This window comes from Vipera berus (assembly GCF_964194415.1).
Source record: "Vipera berus genome assembly, chromosome: W".
Taxonomy (NCBI): domain Eukaryota; kingdom Metazoa; phylum Chordata; class Lepidosauria; order Squamata; family Viperidae; genus Vipera; species Vipera berus.
In genome coordinates this window covers 57,103,050-57,126,435 of record NC_138210.1, presented here as the reverse complement: position 1 = coordinate 57,126,435, position 23,386 = coordinate 57,103,050, and the positions used below count along the sequence as shown (strand labels likewise).

At 42.1% G+C, this 23,386-nt stretch overlaps 1 protein-coding gene across 3 annotated transcripts in view; it reads left to right on the top strand.

The window, feature by feature from the left end:
- LOC308676855 (protein kinase C and casein kinase II substrate protein 3-like) overlaps positions 1-23,386 on the top strand; it is a 58,540-nt gene that overhangs the window by 23,169 nt on the left and 11,985 nt on the right. For 2 of the 3 annotated variants that reach the window (XM_081342890.1, XM_081342891.1), the window contains 7 exons: positions 1,695-1,762; positions 4,561-4,717; positions 7,293-7,528; positions 7,945-8,106; positions 10,898-11,073; positions 17,099-17,219; positions 20,556-20,653. In XM_081342890.1, coding sequence (XP_081199016.1) covers positions 1,695-1,762; positions 4,561-4,717; positions 7,293-7,528; positions 7,945-8,106; positions 10,898-11,073; positions 17,099-17,219; positions 20,556-20,653 — 1,018 coding nt within the window. Of the gene's footprint in view, positions 1-1,592; positions 1,763-4,560; positions 4,718-7,292; positions 7,529-7,944; positions 8,107-10,897; positions 11,074-17,098; positions 17,220-20,555; positions 20,654-23,386 lie in introns of all 3 variants that reach the window. The other variant, XM_081342892.1, reaches the window with a different exon arrangement.

Genomic DNA, 23,386 nt, shown 5'->3' with positions numbered 1-23,386 from the left:
CAGGAAGCTGTTTTACAACTGGGGCTGTTCTATGTTAACACAACCCTCGTAGATTGGCCAGCCAAAGTGATAGCCAAAGCAGCATTCATCTTGGTTAAGGTTTAGTCTTAGCTTGGTTAGTTTATTATTCAGATATTTTTTTATACAAACGAATCCAAGGAAAAGAAATGAAATTATATTTTATAAATGCAGGATCTGGGTGTCCTACCCAATGCTTTGGTTTATGAAAAAACTCTTGGAACTCTGACAGAAAAGAAGGATTTTTTCTTTTAAAAAAATCACGCTTTACTTGAAAACGTTGCATGTAGATTAAATGGTATACCTGCCATTAGCTGACTTATATTCAAATCAAAAAGATCTATTTATTTATGCAGGGAGCACATTCCTTCCCTACATCTTTTAAAAGTTCAGGGTTTCCAAAGAACTCTGGACAAGTAAAGATGAAATATGTATATAACTTAAGGATAAGTGTTTAGTTCTTCAAAGTAGTCCAGACAAGAAGTACAATCACGAGAACTAACCGTGTTTTTATTTTAAAGTTACAGTAACGGAATCTTGTAAAACTGGTGATCACTTTTAAAGCCCTTCGTGGCATGGGCCCAGCTTACTTGAGGGACTGTCTCACCCCACTGGGATTGACCTACTCCCGCTGGTTCTGTCAGCATGAATATTCTGGCTGGCGGGGTCCAGGAAGAGGGCCTGTTCTATTGTTGCTCCTGCCCTCTGGAACATCTTGCCTACTAATGTGAGGTTGGCCCCAATCCTCCTATCCTTTCATAAGGGCCTAAAAACCTGGCTCTGCCAGATGGCCTAGAGCCCCAATGGGAGAAGAGTCACTGCAAGTTTTTTTTTAGTTCGTCAGAAAAGTTCATTTCTAACTGTACATTTTCCCTGCTCTCTGCACCTGTGGTGATAGCTTATCTAGTAACCATAGTGATTCTCACATGTCCAGCTATGTTATAGATTCAGACTGTTTTGTGCGCATGTCTAGAAAAAGTTTCTCACAGTTATTCATTTATTTTCTTTCACTTTGCTTCTACTGTCTGATACGTTAGGATGTAGTCAGCTAGCTCTCTTTATATATATATTTAAGTTTTGTAATTAAAAGGTATTTAGCAGATTATGCGTCATGTTTTATTTCCTTCCTCCATGCACATCATGCATCATCTGAAGTACGGTCCCTCGCCCTCTGATAAGGTGATTTATGCCTTGACAAAGAGCACAGTGATTGAGTAACAACAGATCCTATCTCCCTCCATTCCACCTCTGCCCTCCACATGTATCCTTGGTTTTAATTTTTGGTTTTAATTTATTCATGTTTTAATGTAGATGCAATTTTTATGTCTGTAAGCCGTCCAGAGTTGCATTATGGTAAGATGGGGGAATCAATAAATTTTATTAAAAAAATAAAATAAAATAAAACAGAAAGTGTTTCTCCCCTCTTTTCCTTTTACTCTCCAAAAAATAGAGGGGGACCCTTCTGTATCATGTCCCACATTCTTCTCCTTTGGTGCACTGAGATACCTTTTGTGTGCCGGTCTGTGGCTCTTCCTTCTGTCTTCCAAAGTCATTCTCACATCCTTTTATAATAGGTTCTTTATTACATCTGGAATATGATTCCAAAACAGTTGTTGAAGATGAGTACTTTATTTGATACTTTTGGATGCACTATGAGACCTGTTCCCTCTAAACAGGTGACACCATGTCTGTGATATACAGTGAGGTGGCTGCTGATGAGCCAACTACCAACAGCTTCTGGATGGTGAGTAGCTGGTAACAGGGACGGGGTGGCAGGAGGAGGGGGGGAGGTTCAATTTATGTTTATGCAACATGTTTGACTCATTTACTGAGTAGCTACAACACCTTGAGTCTTAAGATAACCAAATGGGTTGAGTTTGCATCACATGCCAAACTACAGAAGAAAAAACAAAACAATATGCTAATTGGGAAGGAAGGAAGGAAGGAAGGAAGGAAGGAAGGAAGGAAGGAAGGAAGGAAGGAAGGAAGGAAGGAAGGTCACCTGAGATACCTGCCATAGTTCTCAGATGCCAGGTTTACACGGTGCTCCACCAGATCAGAATGTCTCTATCACATACCAGGCTTCCATTGGACCTAGTGGGCTGGGTGGAAACAACCAGGAAGAGGCAAATAACCCAATGGATGACAAATAGCACATCAGAGGGTTTTTTTTAATCTTTTGTTTACCTTGCTCAATAGTAGTAACTGTGAGAGGGATCTCGGAGTCCTAGTGGACAATCACTGAAATATGAGCCAGCAGTGTGCTGCAACTGCCAAAAAAAGCCAACAGTGCTAGGCTGCATTAACAGAGGGATAGAATCTAGAAAGAGTACTGAGAAGAGCCACAAAGATGATTGAGGGACTGGAGGCTAAAACATATAAGGAAGGGTTGCTGGAATTGGGTATGTCTAGTTTAAAGAAGAGAAGGCCGAGGGGTGACATGATAGCAGTGTTCCAATATCTCAGGGGCTGCCACAAAGAAGAGGGAGTCAAGCTATTCTCCAAAGCGCCCGAAGGCAGGACAAGAAGCAATGGATAGAAACTAATCAAGGAAAGAAGCAACCTAGAACTAAGGAGAAACTTCCTGACAGTTAGAATAATTAACCAGTGGAACAACCTACCTCCAGAAGCTGTGAATGCTCCAACACTGGAAGTTTTTAAGAAGACACTGGACAGCCATTTGTCCAAAATGGTTTCCTGCCTGAGAAGGGGGTTGGACTAGATGACCTCCAAGGTCCCTTCCAACTTTATTATTATTATTATTATTTATATCCTGCCTTTATTATTTTTACAAAAACTCAAGGCGATTAACGTATCCAACATACTTCTTCCTCCTTTTCCCAACAACAACCCTGTGGGCTGAGAGAGAGTGACTGGCTCAAAGTCGTCTAGTTGGCTTTCAAGGCTAAGGGGAGACTTGAACTCACGGTCTCCTTCTTTTCTAGCCTGCTGCCATAATCACTAGACCAGACTGGCTCCGAATTTCACCCAGAAGCAAACTGGAAGCCTGTGCAGGTCTCAGAGGAGAGGTGTAACATGGGCAGCCCAAAGTCCACCTGTAACATGCTGCTGTATTCTGCAACTTCTGGACTGGCTACAAGGGCAACCCCATATTAAAATTTTAAATTATATTAATTAAATCAAATCAAATTAAATTAAATTAATTTTAAAATTTTAATTTTTACTGTTATTATTAATTGTGGGCTTGTACTAATTTAATTTCATTTTATTCTCTTTTTGTACTGTTTTAACTGCCCTGTGAACCGCCCTGAGTCCTTCGGGAATAGGGCGGTATATAAATTCAACTAATAAATAAATAAATAAATAAATATTAGTTCCTTGGGATAAAAATCAGTGAAGTCAAGACTGCATGACATTGATGAAAGGGTAGCAAAAAGATAAATTGGAAGAGCTGAGGTTGCTGAAGCTTTCTGATTTCCTTAAAGGTAATGAAGGCATATCCAAGTTGTAGGCTGGATTGGAAAGTTAAAGAAATAATAATAATAGAAGAAAGCAGTAACAGTCCCAAATTGCTGTGAAGAAAACCACATTAGGACATCAACAGTCAGCTGATTCAAGATTTCCCTTTCTCTTAATGTGGTCTTTTTTATGATCACATCACTTGATCTTAAACTGGAAAAATGAACTTGACTACAGCACTGCAACCTTCGGTATCAGAATTATCTGTTATGTCTGGTTACATTCCGCCCCACCCCCCACCCCCCAAGTTTTTAAAAATAAATGACGACTAAAAACCATTTTCCTTGAACTTCAAACTGGCTGCTGACACTTTAGCCTACTGTGTTGAGTGAACCCAACTCATAATTTATGATTCTCTGTGTTGTGCAAATTCAGAGAACTGGGTTAATTGAGTACACTGTAATTGGGTAAATTACGGATTAGCACGTTGTGCAAAGACTTCCAGTTTTGAAAACACATCTATCCTATTACCCCATATTCTTTTAAAATAATTAAAAGTCATAATACCTGATTTATGCTTTCTTTTCTGGAACACTTAATGATAGTGCTTGGGTTTCTCTGTTTTTCAAGAACCCCCCAAGAGATTGGTTTGATTCTGGTTGGAATTCACAGGAGTACCCCAGAGGAGGTGATTTGGAAGGAAAGGCATTAAATGGTAGGCCTTGTTTTGAAGGGGCATTCCTGTACCACCAGACTGAGACCACTCCCCATCTATTGTGTAGTGGGTTCTGGAACGCATGGAGGACCCCAGGCAGAGAAATACATCATAGCAGCTCTTTATTTGGTGATAGAAACTGTACTGAGAGGATAGGGTTACCTGTCCCCTATTTATACCTGTCCAGGTACACTGTCCAGCCAATAGATTTAAACCTGGCTTTCCCGCCACGAGTCCAGGTACATTTCCAGCCAATAGATTTAAACCTGTCTTTCCCGCCAAAACGCTGCTTCCTGCTGCAGCAGTTTCGGCCCAGCACCACCTGGTGTATCGACAGAGCCGATGCTTGCATTGTTATGAAACCCCATACATAACACCATCCATTCTTCCCATCCTTTCTCCTGCAGCCCAATCGCTACCAGAGCACAGTCAAACGTCTGGATGATGGGTACCGTGTCTGTGACCAGATTGTAGCCTGTTTCCAGGAACGGGCAAAGATTGAACGTAACTATGCTCTCATGATGGATGAATGGACTCGCAAGTGGAGGCCCCTGGTTGACGCAAGTGAGTGGTTTCATCCTTCTTCTGTGGATGTTCCAAATTCTTGTCTGCTTTATATGCAGGTTTGAAAGAACTGGGGGTTGGGAAAAAGGACTGGTAGAAACATATGTTCTAACTGTAAATGAGTATGCTTGCTATTTTCTTCATGATTAAGGCCAAAACTGTGCCACACCTAGAATGCTTCTTCTCAAGTTATTTACAACATAACTAGAGTGCATTGTAAATCCAGCTCTGTTCCTTGTGTCCATGATGTATGGTCTCCAAGTTCTGAGTTATGCAGCTTTACCCTGATTTACTTCTGTAGGCAAAGTATCAGCCCACCACAAAAACAGAATGCAATATAGGGAGTTAGGATGATTAATTATTATCCCACCAGATTTTTCGGGTCTTTCCCCATTTATGCCCAACTATTGCCCCAAAGCATCCTTGCAACATCTTTTTCCTACCATGTGTCCATGATGCTGCCTTCAATTTGTCCCCAGTCCATGTGTGAAACCTATTATTCCTTGCTGTACTAATAGTTATTTCCCCTTTAGTCCAACATCATTCAAGGACAAACTCGAGGTATATAAAATCAGGTTTTGTCACCCATTACACAAAATGGTGATTGCAGTGAGTAGGAATGGTGGAAATAAGGGACAGCAAATGTTGTATAGTTTTCTAGTGATCACTTGGATGTAAAATACTTCAGCTCTATTTCAAGATGTTCTAAAGTTTGCTCTTGCCAGAAACTTGTTCTTAACTATGGAACCATTTCAAAAAACGTTCCATGAAAATTCTCCTTTCAACTTTCCTAGTCCTGCTGTATTTATTCTAAATGTTGATATGGCTAGTTATAATACTTTAATGCATTCTCTAGTCTAAAATTAGCACCAGTTGTAACTTCAAAAGATAGATAGATAATGCCCATGATATGGGACTAGGTGATTTTTCCCCCCTTTGAAATGATGATTTCATCTTGATAAAGTGTATGGGAGGGTAAGTATTAATGGTAATATCTTTGCTTTGATGCTTACAAAAGGAACCGGTTTTTCCATAGATACTTGCTGTTGACAACCTATGCAAATGAAAAGCCGAATAAACTGTGCCTTCTAAAAGTTATCTAAGAAAAGCTAGATGTTCTACCGATATATTCCAGAGACTTGCCCTGCAGCATTTTAACATCTATTATATGAGAATGCTGTTAGGTTTTCTTTTGTTTTTAACATACCTGAAACTGCAGTCTTGAGCAATTAGTAAAATGCTGGGACTCATCTGCAAATAATTCAGGATGCATATACTTTTTTGGAATTATCTCCTAGAGTCCAGGTGATGTCATTCCAAAGTATGCTATCAAAGTATTATTACAGACTGTAAACCATAGATGGGTAATCTGTTTCCCAGAATGCTCTGTACTCAGGAAGTGTCCTGCCAAAAGTCAATAATACATGTTGCACTATAGAACATCGTGAACCCCATTTCTGTAGTCCGTGTGCATAGCTGAAATAAGGCAAGGTAAAGGTAAAGGTTCCCCCGCACATGCGTGCTAGTCGTTTCCGACTCTAGGGGCCGGTGCTCATCTCCGTTTCAAAGCCAAAGAGCCAGCGCTTATCCGAGGACGTCTCTGTGGTCATGTGGCCGGCATGACTAGACGCCAAAGGCACACGGAACGCTGTTACCTTCCCACCGTAGTGGGAAGCTGAAGTATATCAGCTGAAATACCTGATATAAAATACCCGATGTAAAATTCATAGCTGCCAGATGGCCAGTGGTGTTCGATTTAAAAGTCGAGCTTTTGGCTGTGATAAGGCAATCAAAGGACCGTGATGAACATAAAAAACCATTAAAAAAAACCAGAGTTTCAATTACTGCCACCTTGACTTTTTTAACCATAGTCTGTAGACACTCCTACAGCTGCCATATCATTTATCTGTCTGATTGCACTTAAATAGCAATAGCATTTAGACTTATATGCCGCTTCACAGTGCTTTACAGCCCTCTCTAAGCAGTTTACAGAATTAGCCTATTTCCCCTGACAATCTGGGTCTTCATTTTGCCAACCTCGGAAGGATGGAAGGCTGAGTCAATCTTGAGGCAGTCAGAATCAAATTCCTGGCAGTCAGCAGAATTAGCTTGCAATACTGCAGCCACTGTGGCACCATGGCTCTTGTAGTAAAGCAGGGCTTCTCAGTGTTTCCCCCTTCAAGATGTGTGGAAAGCATGGGTGGCTGAGGAATTCTGGGAGTTGAAGTCCACATGTGGCCAAGGTTGAAAAAGACTCATTCAGAGTAGGCCAATTTTCGGTCTACCAATCTAAATATGGATCTCTGCCCACCCTCACCTCCCATGCACTAACATCTGTGTCAGTGGAGAAAATCCTGCACACGACTACAAGAGAGTAAAAGTTGCCAGCAAAGTCATTTTTTTCATTGGCTTCCCTACCTAGATCACTTTTCCAGTTCTCCAATTCCTCCATAAAGCATCAAGGTTGCATTCAAGCATCCAAGTTGCATTCTTCAAATCCCAAGAAATCAATTTTGCTGCAGTGAAGGAATTTATGAAATCCTGTCATTCCTTACCCTTCCTCCTTCACTTCTAGGCCCAGCATATGGTTCCCTACTTCGGGCATGGCAAGCTTTCCTGGGGGCTTCTGAGCGGTTAAGCCGACTACACATGGAGATGCAAAGGGCTTTGGTCTCTGAGGATGCTGGAACCATCCGATCCTGGCAGCACAATTCTTATCACCGCAAGCTCTTTGGGGGCTTCAAGGAGGCTTGTGAGCTAGAAAATGGTTTCCAGCGGGCTCAGAAACCCTGGACTAAGAAGCTCAAGAAGGTAGGAAGAACATGACCTTTGGAAGTTCTTTGGAAGTGTAGAGAAAGGTAAAGAGATGGAGGAATAGAATCCAAGGATTTAGGTTTGTTTATGAAGCAAAAGAAGCCTGGTGAACCAGGTTTATCTTTATGGTGAGCTTGTATCCTTCTTTCCCTTTGCCTTGATCCCTACCCTTTGCCACCCAGGTCCAACTTGAAGCAGTAGACTGAGGTTAGAAAAAGTCCTCAGTTTATGAATAGTAGGAAGTTGGTGTTGGCTGCTTACAGAGAGAACACATTTCCTTCCTGCTGACTCCATAAATTAAGGGTATACGGAAACTAAGAAACAGGATTACTGGGATTGCTGGGATTACTGGGTCCCAAATGCCTTGACCTTTCATTCCCTTCTTCCTCATGGTCGTCAATTCCTACATTCAGGCAGAGAAGGCCAAAACTCTGTATCACAAGGCCTGTCGCAAAGAGTACATTGCAACACTGAGGGAGAGTGGAATTCAGGCAGCACCAGGGGCTGAAGTATCTCCAGATCGGCAACGTACTTTGCGGGAAGAACATCAACGTTGTAGTCAAGAAACCAACAAGGTAGGGGATTTTTCCTACCTCTCCATGTTCTCCATTGCTCCTGGCTACTGGGGCAATTTGTCAGATAGGCCAACAAAATTCTGTCCATCTTGTATATGCTACCGTTAGTTCCACCATCAGCTGGCCATTACAGATAGTCTTCAGTTACGATCACAACTGAGCCCAAAATTTATGTTGCTAAGTGAAACATTTGTTAAATGAGTTTTTGCACCATTTTATGAACTTTTTTTGCCACAGTTATTAAGTGAATCATTGCAGGTGTAAAGCTAATAACACGGTTGTTAAGTGAATCTGGCTTCCCTGTTGACTTTGCTTGTCAGGAGGTCGCCAAAGGGGAATCACATGCCCCTGGGACACTGCAACCATCATAAATGTGAGTCAATTGCCAAGTGTCTGAATTTTGATCACATGACCATTGGGATGCTGCAATGGTCACAAGTGTGAAAAATGGTCATAAGTGCCTTTTTTCACTACCGTTGTTACTTCAAACAGTCACTAAAGGACCTGTTGTACGTCATGGACTACCTGTATATTCTCTTTAAAATATCAAGCAGAAACAGAAGTACAGTTCCCAGCATTCTTCATTTTAGGCCAGAGTTGTTGTGAGTTATATTTTTGTTGTTGTTGTTAGTTGCGAAGTCGTGTCCGACTCATCGCGACCCTATGGACAACATTCCTCCAGGCCTTCCTGTCCTCTACCATCTTCTGGAGTCCATTTAAGCTCACGCCTACTGCTTCAGTGACTCCATTCAGCCACCTCATTCTCTGTCGTCCCCTTCTTCTATTGCCCTCAATCTTTCCCAGCATTAGGCTCTTCTCCAGTGAGTCCTTCCTTCTCATTAGGTGGCCAAAGTATTTGAGTTTTAGCTTCAGGATCTGGCCTTCTAAAGACCAGTCAGGGTTGATCTCCTCTAGGACTGACCGGTTTGATCGCCTTGCAGTCCAAGGGACTCGCAGGAGTCTTCTCCAGCACCATAGTTCAAAGGCTTCAATTCTTTGGCGCTCAGCCTTTCTTATGGTCCAGCTTTCACTGCCATACATTGCAACTGGGAAGACCATAGCCTTGACTATACGCACTTTTGTTGACAGGGTGATGTCTCTGCTTTTTAGTGTGCTGTCTAGATTTGCCATGGCTTTCCTCCCGAGGAGCAAGCGTCTTTTAATTTCTTGGCTACAGTCCCCATCTGCAGTGATCTTGGAGCCCAGGAAAATAAAATCTGTCACTACCTCCATTTCTTCCCCATCTATTTGCCAGGAATTGAGAGGGCCAGACGCCATGATCTTGGTTTTCTTAATGTTTAGTTTCAACCCAAGTTTTGCACTCTCGTGAGTTATATTTTAGCAACATCTAATTAACAGTTCCCTGGTACTTTTGTCAAATTATCAACTGACTGGCGGGGTTAAGGAACATGTCCCCCACTTGTGCCTTCAGTATAGGCAGGGTGTGTGTGTGTATCTTTGACTTAGGACCAGAATTTCCATTGCTAAGCAAGGCAGTTAGTCATACCCAATTTTATGACCTTTTTTGCCATGGTTGTTAAACAAATCACTGCATCTGTTAAATGAATCCCACGGTTGTTAAGTGAATCCTGCTTCCACCTTTGATTTGGCTTGCTGGAAGCCAGCTGGGAAGGTCGCCAAAGGTGATCACATGACCCCAGAAACTGCAACTGTTGTAAATAAATGCCAGTTGCCAAGTGCCCAAATTTGATCATGTGACCATGGGACTGCCTCAAGAATCACAAGTGCGAGGACCGGTTGCAACCAAGTTTTTCCAGTGCTGTTGTAAGTTTGAGCAATTGCTAAATCAACGGTTGTAAGTTGTTTTTACTGTGCAGCAATGATTGAGATCTCTTGCTAATATCTGGGTAATGTTTGGGGCTTGGGGATTTATCTGGAATAAAAAAATCCAAAACAAACCGTTTTTCTTTCCTTAGATTGGAAATGCAATTATGCAGAACAATATTGTTGTTGCTTGAGTACAGCAAACTAAATACAAAATCCGTTTGAAGAACAGTGTGACCTTTTAATATTCTGGATTGGGTTCAAAAAGAAAATTAAAAAATTATGAATTGCAGATTTTTTTCAAGTCAGCCAATTCAAACTTCCTTTGAGCTCATCAAGGTGCTGGGTGTGCAGAGTTTTTTTGCCCACAATTACAGAACAGCAGGAACAAGTTACAAACGTATATTACAATGTGAAGGACACTATTCTACATGTATCATGTGTGTGTGTGTGTGTGTGTGTGTGTGTGTGTGTGTGTGTAAAACAAATATCGGAGATAAAACATTTTACACAACAGTTAGTGTCCCCACCAAAATTGCCCCAAATGTTACCAAGTATTGGCAACCTCATCCCAAGATCTCACAAGAGACTGTCAGAATCTTGTGAGATTTGATGAACTCGTAAACATTCAGCAGTTACAGACATACAGGCATACACAGAGATATTAAATGCTTATTTAATTTGGAGTGTTATGATGCGATTTGGGTGGGAGTACATATTCTAACACCCACAAGCACTGATCTCTGCCTACATCCTATAGTCATTCAGGTTCCCTTTGTCTAAGGCAGGAGATAACCCATAAATCATATTCAAAGAGGATGAGTTTCTTTCTCCCTCTCCCTGCAATGCAGCAAAACCAACCAGTCTGGTTACTATGGGCCACAAGGAGTGGCCTGCAGGTGAAGGAGCATTGCCTTGTCCAAGAGATACTGTATGCTTAGGGGGTGGGGATCCCAAAGATAGAAGAATCTGAAAGCATATGAATTTTCTTGGCTCTGGTCAACAGATCCGGGAACGCTATGAGAAGGCCCTGCAGGAGCTTGACCGTTGCAGCCCTCGCTACATGGAAGAGATGGAGTCTGTGTTTGAGCAGGGACAGGCTCTGGAGCAGAGACGGATTGCCTTCCTCAAAAGTGCCTTCCTTGCCTTGCATCGGCGTCTTGACGTTACTGCAGATTCCAGGTGTTGAAAAAGGAGTCTTGCATCAGTCCCAAGCATAATATGTGGAGTTATTTCTTTATAGTTTCTTTATTGTTGTTGGCCTACAGACAGAATCTTGCCAGACTAAAACCACAATCTGCATAGCTATAGATATACTCTGTGAACTGCTAGAGAGAGTCCTTCTTTGCCCTCTTCCTGCTTACCAGACTTCACTGCCCTTTAGCTCTCTGGAAAGTGGCCTTTCCCTCCTGTGATTCTAACTACATTCCACTATATCTTCATACAGCTGGTCTCATATTGTTATTAAAATGAAGAAGTTGGTACTAAGCTTCATACAGCAGGATTTTCTCTCATGAAAGAAGCCATTCCACATTGAAAGGGATGGTAAAGTGGCCATTATTGGACACCAGAGGCATTTTTCTTAGCTATTTATGCAATTTATCTACTTCATGCTTGACTGTTGAAGTCTGCATATCTTAAAGTTGCTAAGGCTGAGAAACAGTGATCTACTCTCTCCATCCTCACGGATGTCAGATATGGATTACAGGCTAAAAAGGGATGGATTCACTCCTCCAGATGTACAGTACCAACATTTGCCATTAGATGGAGAAGTAAAGCCAAGGGTGATCATTGAGGAGGGATTAAAAAAAAAGTCAAGATGCACTTTAATTGTACAGTCAAACCATCATCTTGATTTTTTTGATCACCAGATGTCCTGATGTTTCCTTCATTCCCTGAAGTCTGTGTCTCCATGGGCAGCTGTAGATGTCCTCTGTCCTCTTTGCCAGAATGCTGCATTCCACAAAAGAACTTGTAATTGATTTGCAATTATGTAGTCAGAGTAGTTAAGTAGTTCAACAATTACTTTCCCACTGTCTACCCTATAGAATAAATTCTTATCACAGCTACTCTGACCTTCCCACTAATAGGGAAACTCATTGGAGTTACTTCCATCCTTCCACAAAAAAATTATCACAATTATCAATGTTCTACACTACAGCTTTTACTAATATTATTAGGGAACAACTTGCAAACACATGCAGGTAACGTGCCCAGTAACTAAACAACTCCCCTTCCCCAGCCTTCTGAAATCAGCTCACTCTACTGTAATTGTCTCTGCCCATATCTCCTGCAGCTGGACACTTGATGTTGAAATGGGTCAACTTGACACGGCCAACTTACCCGGGCTAACTAGCCCTGGCCATCTTGCCACAGCTAATTCTCCATAGACAACTCTCCATGGACAACTTGCCGTGGCTAACTCACCATGGGACAATGCAGAACAATTCAACATATATATGGATCTTTGGTTATTCGGGTTTTTTCCTGCGTAGAACTAAAGGTGTAGGCGCAACGTTTCGACGGAATCCCATCTGTCATCATCAGGCTGGTGGCTTTAGCTTCCTTCTTCTGGGAGAAGCATGTGGCTGTTTGTTCCTCTTTTTTAAACTGCCAGAGGGGGTGTGTTCTGTGGGTGGAGGTGTGCTCTGATTGGGTGGGGGACCAAGTGTGTTCTGATTGGGTGGGAGTGTGTTTTGAATGGATGGGCTGGTCTCAGCTGCCAGCCCCAGACCTGAGCTGGTGAGTTGTGCTGCTTTTGTTCGGCTTCGTGTTTGTGGTGGTGCCATGTTTTTATAGTGGGTGTCAGTTTGCTTATTGTGTGGTTTGGAGGGGTTTAAAGTGGCTGATGTTGCAGCTGTAGTTAGGTTTCTGTTTTGTGGTTGTGCCTCGTTATCATTGTGGGTTCGGATTTGCTTTTTGAATGGTTGTGTGGTGGTGATGTCATGTGATGTTATCATGAGTTTGGGTCTGGTATCATTCTTGGTGGTTGGGCCTCGTCTGTCAATCAAGGCGGGTTTCCAAATGGCTGGTAGGCGAGAGGTATCATCTCGTTTGTTCATGCTGTGGGGGCGTTTTTCTATCTCAATGGCTTCTCTGATTATTCTGTTGTTAAAATGTTCAATTTTGGCGATAGTTTTGGTTTTTTTAAAATCAATTTCATGTCCCGTGGCTTCAAAGTGTTGGACCAGGGATGAAGTTTGTTCTCCCTTTCTGAGTGAGTTTTTGTGCTCTTCAATGCGTGCACTTATTCTTCTGTTGGTCTGTCCGATGTATGTGGTGGGGCAGGTGGTGCATGGGATTTCGTATACTCCTTGGTTTTCTAACCCAATTATGTCCTTGGGGTTTCTTAGGATGGTGGATATTTTTCTGTCTGTGTAGAATGCTGTTTTGATGTTGTGTTTTTGGAGGACCTTGCTGATTCTGTCTGTGGTCCCTTTTAAGTATGGGAGGAGGGCTTTGCCATTTTCTTGTTCTCTGTCTTGGGTTTTTGTGGGTGTCTCTGTTCGGATTAAGTTGGTAATCATGTTTCTTTGGAATCCATTGGCTGTTAGTACATTAGTGAGAGTGTGTAGTTCGGTTTTTAGGTGTTGTTCGTCAGCTAGGTGTTTTGTTCTGGAGATGAGTGTCTCCAGAACAAAACATACATATATATATATATATATATATATATATATATATATATATATATATATATATATCCAGAACATATATATATATATATCCAGAACATATATATATATATATATCCAGAACATATATATATATATATATATATATATATATATATATATATATATATATATATGGATCTTTGGTCATTCGGGTTTTTCCCCGCGTAGAACTAGTTCTACGCGGGGAAAAACCCGAATGACCAAAGATCCACATACAAACACCCGCGAAAACCAAAATGAGGACCCAGATTGTTGGGGGCAATTAAGCTGACTTTGTAATAATGCCGCTTGGGGGGTGTGTGAAAGCCCTAATAAGCAGGCATATACATAGAATGAAGGCTACTGCTAAATTTGTAAAGCCGCCCTGAGTCTTCGGAGAAGGGCGGGATATAAATGGAATTAAAATAAATAAATTTTATTTATATATATATATATATATATATAATACGCCCCCCCCCTAAAAGAATGGGAAATCCACCTAAAAGACAAAAAGGGAGGGGAAGAACAATATATACACATTAATTTGTGTTATCAGGATATTGGGAATGGAAATGTCTAAGAAGTTTAGAGGCTCTAACATGTCTCTTGTACACCCACTCATTCTGGGCAGAAGAGAGATTCTTCCAAGGTACTAAGTATTGTGTTACCCCATGATGTATTTGAGAGTCCAAAATGTCCTTAATCTCAAAGTGTTGTTCACCCTCAACCATGATAGGTGTGGGTACCTGAGGAGCAGGAGGCCTAATGTGAGAAGACATCTCTGGCTTGAGTAAACTGCAATGGCAAACAAGGTGGATTTTCCGAAGGTTCTTTGGCAAGTCCAATTCAACTGTCGCAGGATTGATGATGCATTTGATAGAGAAAAGTCCTACAAATTTAGGCCCTAATTTCTTAGAAGGTTGTAAAGACTATATATACTTCATGGAGTGGTATATCTGGTCTCCAACTTTATATCGTTTTTGCTCCACCCTCCATTTATTGGCCTGAGCCTTATAAGCTTCTCTGGCTTCATGCAGAACTTTCCTGACTACTGGCCAGGTATTTTGCAATTGCTTAATCCATTCTTGCAAGGAGGGGATTTCAGGCTCCTTGACAGGAAGTTCAGGCATGGCCCCAAATGCTTGACCATTAGTTACTTGAAATGGAGTAAAACCTGTACTGGAGTGCACAGCATTGTTATAAGCCACCTCAGCAAATGGTAACAGGTCAGACCAATTGTCTTGGTGATAATGAAACATCTCAGATACTGTTCTAGAACTGAGTTCAGTCTCTCTGTCCCCCCATTCATTTGTGGATGGTGCGAAAATGATAGCCCTTGACTAGAACCCATCAAGTCCAGAAAAGCTTTCCAGAACTTAGAGGTGAATTGAACTCCTCTGTCTGAAATTCTACGTTGTGGGGCCCATGTAAACAATATATCAGTTACGACCCAAATTACAGTGTTTCCAGCACTTTCAGGCAGCTCTACGATAAAATCCATAGAGATCTCTCTCCAGGGTACTGACAGACTTGCTACTGGTTGAAGCAATTCTGGGGATTTTCCTTGTCGCTGTTTAGCAGCTGCAGACGCAGTGGCTCAGTGGGTTAGGACGCTGAGCTTGTCAATCAGAAGGTCGGCAGTTTGGCGGGTCGAATCCCGAGTGCCGCGTAACAGAGTGAGCGCCTGTTACTCGTCCCAGCTTCTGCCAACCTAGCAGTTTGAAAGCACGTAAAAATGCAAGTAGAAAAATAGGGACCACTGCGATGGGAAGGTAACAGCGTTCCGTGCGCCTTTGGCGTCTAGTCATGCCGGCCACATGACCACGGAGACGTCCTCGGACAAGCGCTGGCTCTTCGGCTTTGAAACGGAGATGAGCACCAGCCCCTAGAGTCGGAAACGACTAGCACACATGTGCGGGGGAACCTTTACCTTTACCTATGTGGGGTAGCTGGCTACATATCTTTCTATGTCTTTTTTCAAAGCAGGCCACCAAAACTGCCTTTTAATGAGGTGTAAGTCTTTAACAAATCCAAAATGTCCAGCAGCTTTTGAGTCATGCCCAGCTTGCATTACTTTAAGTCTTAAAGTGGCTGGGACATAAAGTTTCTCCTTCTTCATTGGGAGGGGCAAGTTCTGGATTTTTCTTCTTTGCTTTTTTCTTCCCTCCACCTGAGGTAAGAGTGACCTTTGGGGCTTCCTCCTCCCACCAAAGTCATAATGTCCATTTGAAATCCAGCCAATCCACAGGTGGCAGAATGAGCGGGTAACTGGTACAGTTGGCGTGCATCTCAAGGTCTTCTCCAGATTTCGTTTCTCTGTAACCATCTCCCTGATAAGGGAGACACATCCCTTTTTTAAGTGGATAGAGGTGGAAAAAGGAAAGCAGAAAGTGAAAGTTATCCAAAGCAAAAGCAAACATCCCCCTCCCCCCAGCTAAATGGCAGGCCCCAAAGCAAAGCACAAGAATGCATATATGAAAGGGAGACAGATAAGGATTTGGGGACCTGACAACCCCTTAGTGTTAAGGCTTAGGTAAGTCTTCCATTTCCCCTTTTCCTTTCCCTCTCATCCAAACTTACTATTCTTGAGCTACCTCTCCCAACTTCTCAGCTTCTCATAGATGAAACCTCACTGCTAGTTGATTATGTGATCAATTATGCACTATCAAGCCCAACTCTTAATGATGACTCTAGGACAACTTTAGGTTTGAACCTTCTCAAGCTAGAAGTGATCGAGACTGGAGTGAGCCAGAGTTCAAGTCCCTTGTCCCTCTTGTCCCTCTCTTCAGTTATCCCACATTGAATTGTCCCGCTGCGAATTCTCCCATGGCAAATTGACCATAGGAAGCTAGCCATGGTGAGTCGGTCGCAGGAAGACAGCCCGGGCAACTCAGGTGGGTTGAGTTGGCTGGGGCGAATTGGCCAAGGCAAGTTAGCCCATTCCACTTAGTAACCACATAGAGAGGTTTTCTCCATGACAATCAGTGCCTAAGCTGTTCTTGCCTTCAACATTTCTACCAAGAAATCCTCCATTCTACACTGTCTCCCATCTCATGGCCTGACCTTTAGAATGGGAACTAGCTAAGCTGTACCTTGGCATCTTCCCTGGGAGAATCTTATCTATTCCCAAAATATGCACCTCCATTCTCCTCCCACCCATCTGATTCTTTTTCCTACATCCTGCAATCTAGCCTGCCTTGCCTTGTAGCCAACTTTCCTGAAAAGCACCAGGTTGTCCTATCAATCAAAACGTAAGATGGTTCAATCGTTCTCTCTTGTATGTATGTGTGTGTGTGTGTGTGTGTGTGTGTGTGTGTGTGTGTGTATATTTTTTTAATGGTTGGAAAGCACAGTAGAATTCCATGAGGCAAAGGTTGCAACTCAGTACATCCTGTAAAAACCTGTAAATCAGTTTCAGAACATTGTAAACGCCCTGAGAGCAGCATCAAGGGTCAGACTTGTTCTGTACACTTTGTACCTAAGTCGGAATGTCTTCTGCACATGTGCACACTTGTATGCGCAATAATCTCATCTCTATTTCTCCTTTTCTTCAGTGTCCAAGCTGTTTACAGTGACTTGCATCAGGCCATTGAGGAGATAAATGACCAAGAGGATCTTAAGTGGTGGCGTAACCGACATGGCCCAGGAATGCCCATGAACTGGCCAAAATTTGAGGTGGGAAGCATTTCTTCTTTAATGGTAGGAGAAGAGCATGCTGCACGTTTACGGACTCCTTCCGGGTTTCCATTTATGCACAGAAAGAAAAATGTCCCAACGTAGTGATACAGATAGTCCTCAACGTACAACGGTTTGTTTAGTGACCATTCAAAGTTACAACGGCCCTGAAAAAAGTGATTTATGACCATTTTTCACACGACCATTGTAGCATCCCCAATGGTCACATGATCAAAATTCAGACACTTGGTAACTGATTCGTATTTATGATGACTGCAGTGTCCTGGGGGGTCATGTGATCCCCTTTTGCAACCTCTGACAAGGAAAGTCAATGGGGAAACCAAATTCACTGAACAGCTGTGTTACTGACTTCACAACTGCAGTGATTCACTTAACAACTGTGGCAAGACAGGTCGTAAAATGGGGCAAAATTTAACTTAACGAATGACTCACTTAGCAACAGAAATTAGGGGCTCAATTGTGTTCATAAATCAAGAACTATCTGTAGTTCCCAGTAAAAAAAAAGGAATCCACTGTTCAGTTGATTCTAAATCCAGATACTTTCACTTCTCCATGCTGCTTTTTCCCCTCAGAAACAAAGAATTCTTTTTCTTCAGAGCCTTTGGGTTGATAGCCAACTACTGTTTTCAACATCCTCTGTGACAAAACAATTCAGCTGATAGCTAGGGATATATTTCAGATTGTTTGATAACAGCAGTAATCTCATTTGTCCCTTTTTTGACAAGTTACCAGAAATATCTTGGAAGAAGCAAAGATTTTTGCTTTCATTTAACATCCCATTTACACCTCTTAGCAATTATGGCTTAGGGCCATAAAAATTAGATTATGAGTTAAAAATTAGAGCTAAACCCCACAGCTCAGTTTAAGAATCTCCAGACCCTTCAGGCTGAGACAATCTGATTTATTTAATTATACTATTTGCCTTTGTATTTCTTTCAAGGTAAACTATGGGATTTTACTGTAAAAAAATTCTTAGCACCAAATGGAATATAAAAGAAGCCTAAGTTTTAATAGTGCAAAAAATCTTACACCTACATTGCATTGGCTACCAGTTGTCAAAAAATCTTACACTTACAACTGCATTGGCTACCAGTTGTCTTCCGGGCGAGATTTAAGGTGCTGGTACTTACCTTTAAGGACAGGAAGGCCTGGAGGAACATTGTCCATAGGGTCGCGATGGGTCGGACACGACTTCGCAACTAACAACAACAACAACAACTTACCTTTAAAGCTCTACATGGCTTAGGCCCGGGATATTTGCAGGACCGTCTGCTACCGGGGACGACTTCCCATCGCCCAGTGCACTCACACAGAGAGGGCCTCCTCAGGGTGCCGTCGGCCAGACAATGTCGGCTGGCGACCCCCAGGGGGAGGGCCTTCTCTGTGGGAGCGCCAGCCCTGTGGAACCAACTCCCCCTTGAGCTTTGGATGGCCCCGGACCTCCGGTCCTTTCGCCGCGACCTCAAAACTTTTTTCTTCCATCAGGCTGACCTGGATTGATGATGGGTTTTTAAATATGTTTTAATTTTTAACTGTGTAGCTAATTTATTTTGGGGCTGTTATTTAATTCTTTTTTAATTTTTGTATTGTTGTTTTTTATTGTTGTTAGCCGCCCTGAGTCCTTCGGGAGATAGGGCGACATATAAGTCCCAAAAATAAATAAATAAATAAATAAATAAATAAATAAATAAATAAATAAATAAATAAATAAATAAATAAATAAATAAATAAATAAATAAATAAATAAATAAATAAATACATTCTTCTCTAGCATTTTGTATAGTCTGGCAAATGGGGACCGGTTGAAGAAGGCTTCAGGAACCTATTTGTATGGAATACAGAATAACAGAGTTGGAAGGGATCTTGGAGGTCTTGTAGATCTAGTCCAACTCCCTACTCGATCAGGAGAGTTTCTATCATTCTGGACAAATGGCTTTCCAATGCCTATTTAAAACCTCCAATCATGGAGCAGCCACAACTTCCGGAGGGAAGCCAGTTCCACTGATTAATTGTCTTTGCAAAATATTAATGGCTTTTGAGAAACAGTCACCAGAGGTAGTTCTCAACTTACAGCCATAATTGGGAGCAGAACTTCCATTGCTAAGTGAGGCAAGCAAATGTGCCCAATTTTACAACCGTTTTTGCAAGGTCATTAAGTGAATCACAAGGTTGTTAATTAAACCCAGCTTCCACCATTGACTTTGCTTGTCGGGAGCTGGCTGGGAAAGTTGCAAATGGCAATCACATCTCTCTTGGGCACTGCAGCTGTCGTAAATATATGCCAAGTGCCCAAGTTTTGATCATGGGGACACTGTAACAGTCATAAGTACAAGGACCAGTTGTAAATCACTTTTTTCAGCGCCATCTTAACTGAATGATCACTAAACAAATGGCTGTAAGCTGAGGTCTATCTGTATTCCACATAAAGCAAGTAAAAAACCAAATCGCAAAATAATGCAGGTAGTCCTTGACTTACAACAGTTCACTTTAGTGACCGTTCGACATTACAATGGCACTGAAAAAGTGACTTATGACCATTTTCACACTTACAACCGTTGCAGCGTCCCCGTGGTCAAGTGATTTACATTCAGATGCTTGACAACTGACTCACATTTATGACATTTGCGTGTCCCCGGGTCACGTGATCCCCTTTCGCGACCTACTGACAAGCAAAGTCAATGGGGAAACCAGATTCACTTAACAACCACATTACTAATTTAACAACTGCAATGATTCACTTAACAAATGTGGCAAGAAAAGTCGTAAAATGGGGCAAAATTCACTTAAGAAATTTCTCACTTAGCAACAGAAATTTTGGGCTCAATTGTGGTCATATGTTGAGGACTACCTGTACCAAAAATTGTTGGGGGCACTACAAAAATAATAATAAACAAATTGCCCAGCATGTTTTGATGGAATTTTTTTCTCAGGGGAAATGTATTACTTTATTAAAATTCCATACATTTTTCAATCCTTTTTTGGAAGGGGAGATTTTATGTTTCTCCTTTGGACTAGCTGCCATCTGTCTCCAGAGATAATTTCTTGCTGGAAAATCCACTTCACCTATGTCCAAAATATTATAATGCTTTTTGTGTTGTGGTGATTAGAGACTTCCTGCGGGTGACTGACAGATCCAGCTACCCAAGAAGATAATAAATATCTACAAAGTTCTGCATATCGCAAGGCTGCCCTTTTGATTCCTAACCCCTTTCAACTTTTCTTCCTCTTTTTCATTCTGAATGAGGTGCCCTCAAGAAATACAGCCTAATTCAGATTTGACATTTTCCCTTCTTCCTCTTGTCTCCTGCTATCCAGGATTGGAGTCCTGATTGTGAGCGCCCACAAGTGAAGGTCAAGAAAACAAAAGAACCAGAGAAAGTGACACCCTGCAACATCTCCCCTTCCAAGAGCTGGTGAGTTGTGTCTCCCCCTCCTTCCTCTTCCTTCTCGCCCTCCAAAATCAGTGAAAGAGATACAACAATAAAATAATGTTGGACAATGTGTTCATTGTAGTATCCATCCTCTGAACTCAATAAATCTCATCTTCTTAGGACAGGGGTAGGCAACCTTGGCTCTTTTACGACTCGTGGACTTCAACTCCCAGAATTCCTGAGCCAGCTATGCTGAGGAGAAAGGGAGAGCTTTCCAAGCTGAGCCATGCTGGCTCAGGAATTCTGGGAGTTGAAGTCCACGAGTCATAAAAGAGCCAAGGTTGCCTACCCCTGTCCTAGGATAAGACCTTTCCTTTGAATGATTGCTAATTGATTAAAAACCAGAAGGCACAGAATAAGAATGGATGGGCACTTTCCCCAGTTTTGGGGGTGGGAACAGGAGCTGGAATGATTTTGTGTTACCTACATGTTGCCCAAGTTTGCAGAGATGATTATAAATAAGGTGGTGAAGACTGGACATAATTATGAAGTGATTGAATGGTCAAATGGCAACTATGATCCAGTTTAAATAAGTGTAATGTGATGCCTCAGTGGGGCAGAAAACCCTAATGTTGCATAAACCCAGAGATGATTTAAGCTGTTTGTGACTAACTGAAAAAGGGTATTGGCCTCAAATGGAGAACTCGGTGAAAACATCAGCTCAATGTGTAACGCTGGTGAAAAAAAATCAAATCCCATCATTAAGGGCCACAATGAAAAGGACTGAAAATTGCCAACATTGTAAAGCAATAACACAAATCTATGTTACATCTACAGCCAGAATACCATATATAGTTCCGACTGCCAGGTTTAAAAAGGATAGGTAAAGGTAAAGGTTCCCCCGCACATGCGTGCTAGTCGTTTCCGACTCTAGGGGCCGGTGCTCATCTCTGTTTCAAAGCCGAAGAGCCAGCGCTTGTCCGAGGACATCTCCGTGGTCGTGTGGCCGGCATGACTAGACGCCAAAGGCGCACGGAACGCTGTTACCTTCCCACTGTAGTGGTCCCTATTTTTCTACTTGCATTTTTACGTGCTTTCAAACTGCTAGGTTGGCAGAAGCTGGGACGAGTAACAGGCGCTCACTCTGTTATGCGGCACTCGGGATTCGACCCGCCAAAGTGCCGATCTTCTGATCGACAAGCTCAGTGTCCTAACCCACTGAGCCACCGCGTCCCTTCTTAAAAAGGATACAGTAAACAAACAAAAAAGTGCAAAAGAGAACACCCAAATGATCTGGGGAATCAAACATTCTTTCTGCCAGAAAAAAATTGGAATACTTGAACTTGAAAAGAGGAGGAAGATGCCTGATTGTGTGTATGAAAATGGCATGTGGCATAGGAAAGCCCTAACTCTTAAGACATTAGGGTCAGAGGTCACCCAGTGAAACTGAGGAGATTTAGAAAAGAAAAAAGCAAGGGCTTCTTTATAGACCATATAATTAAAGTATTATGAGGTACAGCAATAGCCACAGATTTGGATAGTTTTGAAAGTCACTGGGTATCTTGGCATGGGGGGGGCATCAGAGGAACAATGGGGAGAGGGAAGAACAAGGACTTCAGAGACATCTGGTTGATCACTGGAAAGTTATGGGGTGCTATAGCAGGGTAGTAGTGATCAAGACGCTCTTCTACGAGAATTCTTGCAACCTCGTAAACTAAGTGAATAATCCTTGGCAACAGCAGGAAACCTGTAATTAAGAAAGGGTGATTTGCCTAGAGCCACTTACTTGTCTGATTAATGCACCACACCAGCCTATAGTTTGCTTAATCATTATCAAATAAACCACATTTGGCTGGGTTCAAACTCCATGCTGAACCATAAAGCACAGTATACAAAACAGGATGGTTGGATTCACACAATATGTCAGTGTGGTTTTGGCTTAGTAGCTGTGACACTGCTGAACTACTTCTTCTTCTTCTTCTTCTTCTTCTTCTTCTTCTTCTTCTTCTTCTTCTTCTTCTTCTTCTTCTTCTTCTTCTTCTTCTTCTTCTTCTTCTTCTTCTTCTCCTCCTCCTCCTCCTCCTCCTCCTCCTCCTCCTCCTCCTCTTCCTTCTCCTTCTAAAAAAAAAATTGAGCCAGACCCTCCCTGACTGATAGTCTAGTCCAGTGATTCTCAATTTCTGCAACTTTAAGCTTTGTGGACTTCAACTCCCAGAATTCCCCCAGTCAGTACGTTGCATCATATATTCTCATATTTTCCATTTATCATTAATACTGTAGGTACAAGTGGAAGTGGAAAGTCACTTCTCACCCGTGAGCAAAGTCAAAGGATGCCTTCCTTGGCATTGCTACAGATATTCCAACCTAACCTGACATTGAAAGTTTTGGATCTAATGAAGTCTCTTCTCTTCCCAAATACCATCCCTGACTGGCTGCAGGGCTTGCCTTGCCCTTCAACCTGCTTGGATGGCCAGGTCTTTGAGACAGTTCCACTTGACTCCACAGGGGGCATTTTTTATTTATTTCTGAATGCATAACAGTTCACTCGACTTGAAAGGAGGTCACCGCAGCGAGGTCAGTCAGAAAACATGCAGTTTCTTGTTTAACACCACAAAGATTGAAATGGGCATGAGAATGGCAGAGCAGACCCATGAGCCAATCTCTTGATGTTTTTGAATTGCTACTTGATAAAGTGTCTGTAAGAATCTGTGCCTGATCAGAGAGGGAACATTTCACAGCTATGCAATTTATTAAACTTTAATGTGGTTAGCTGGT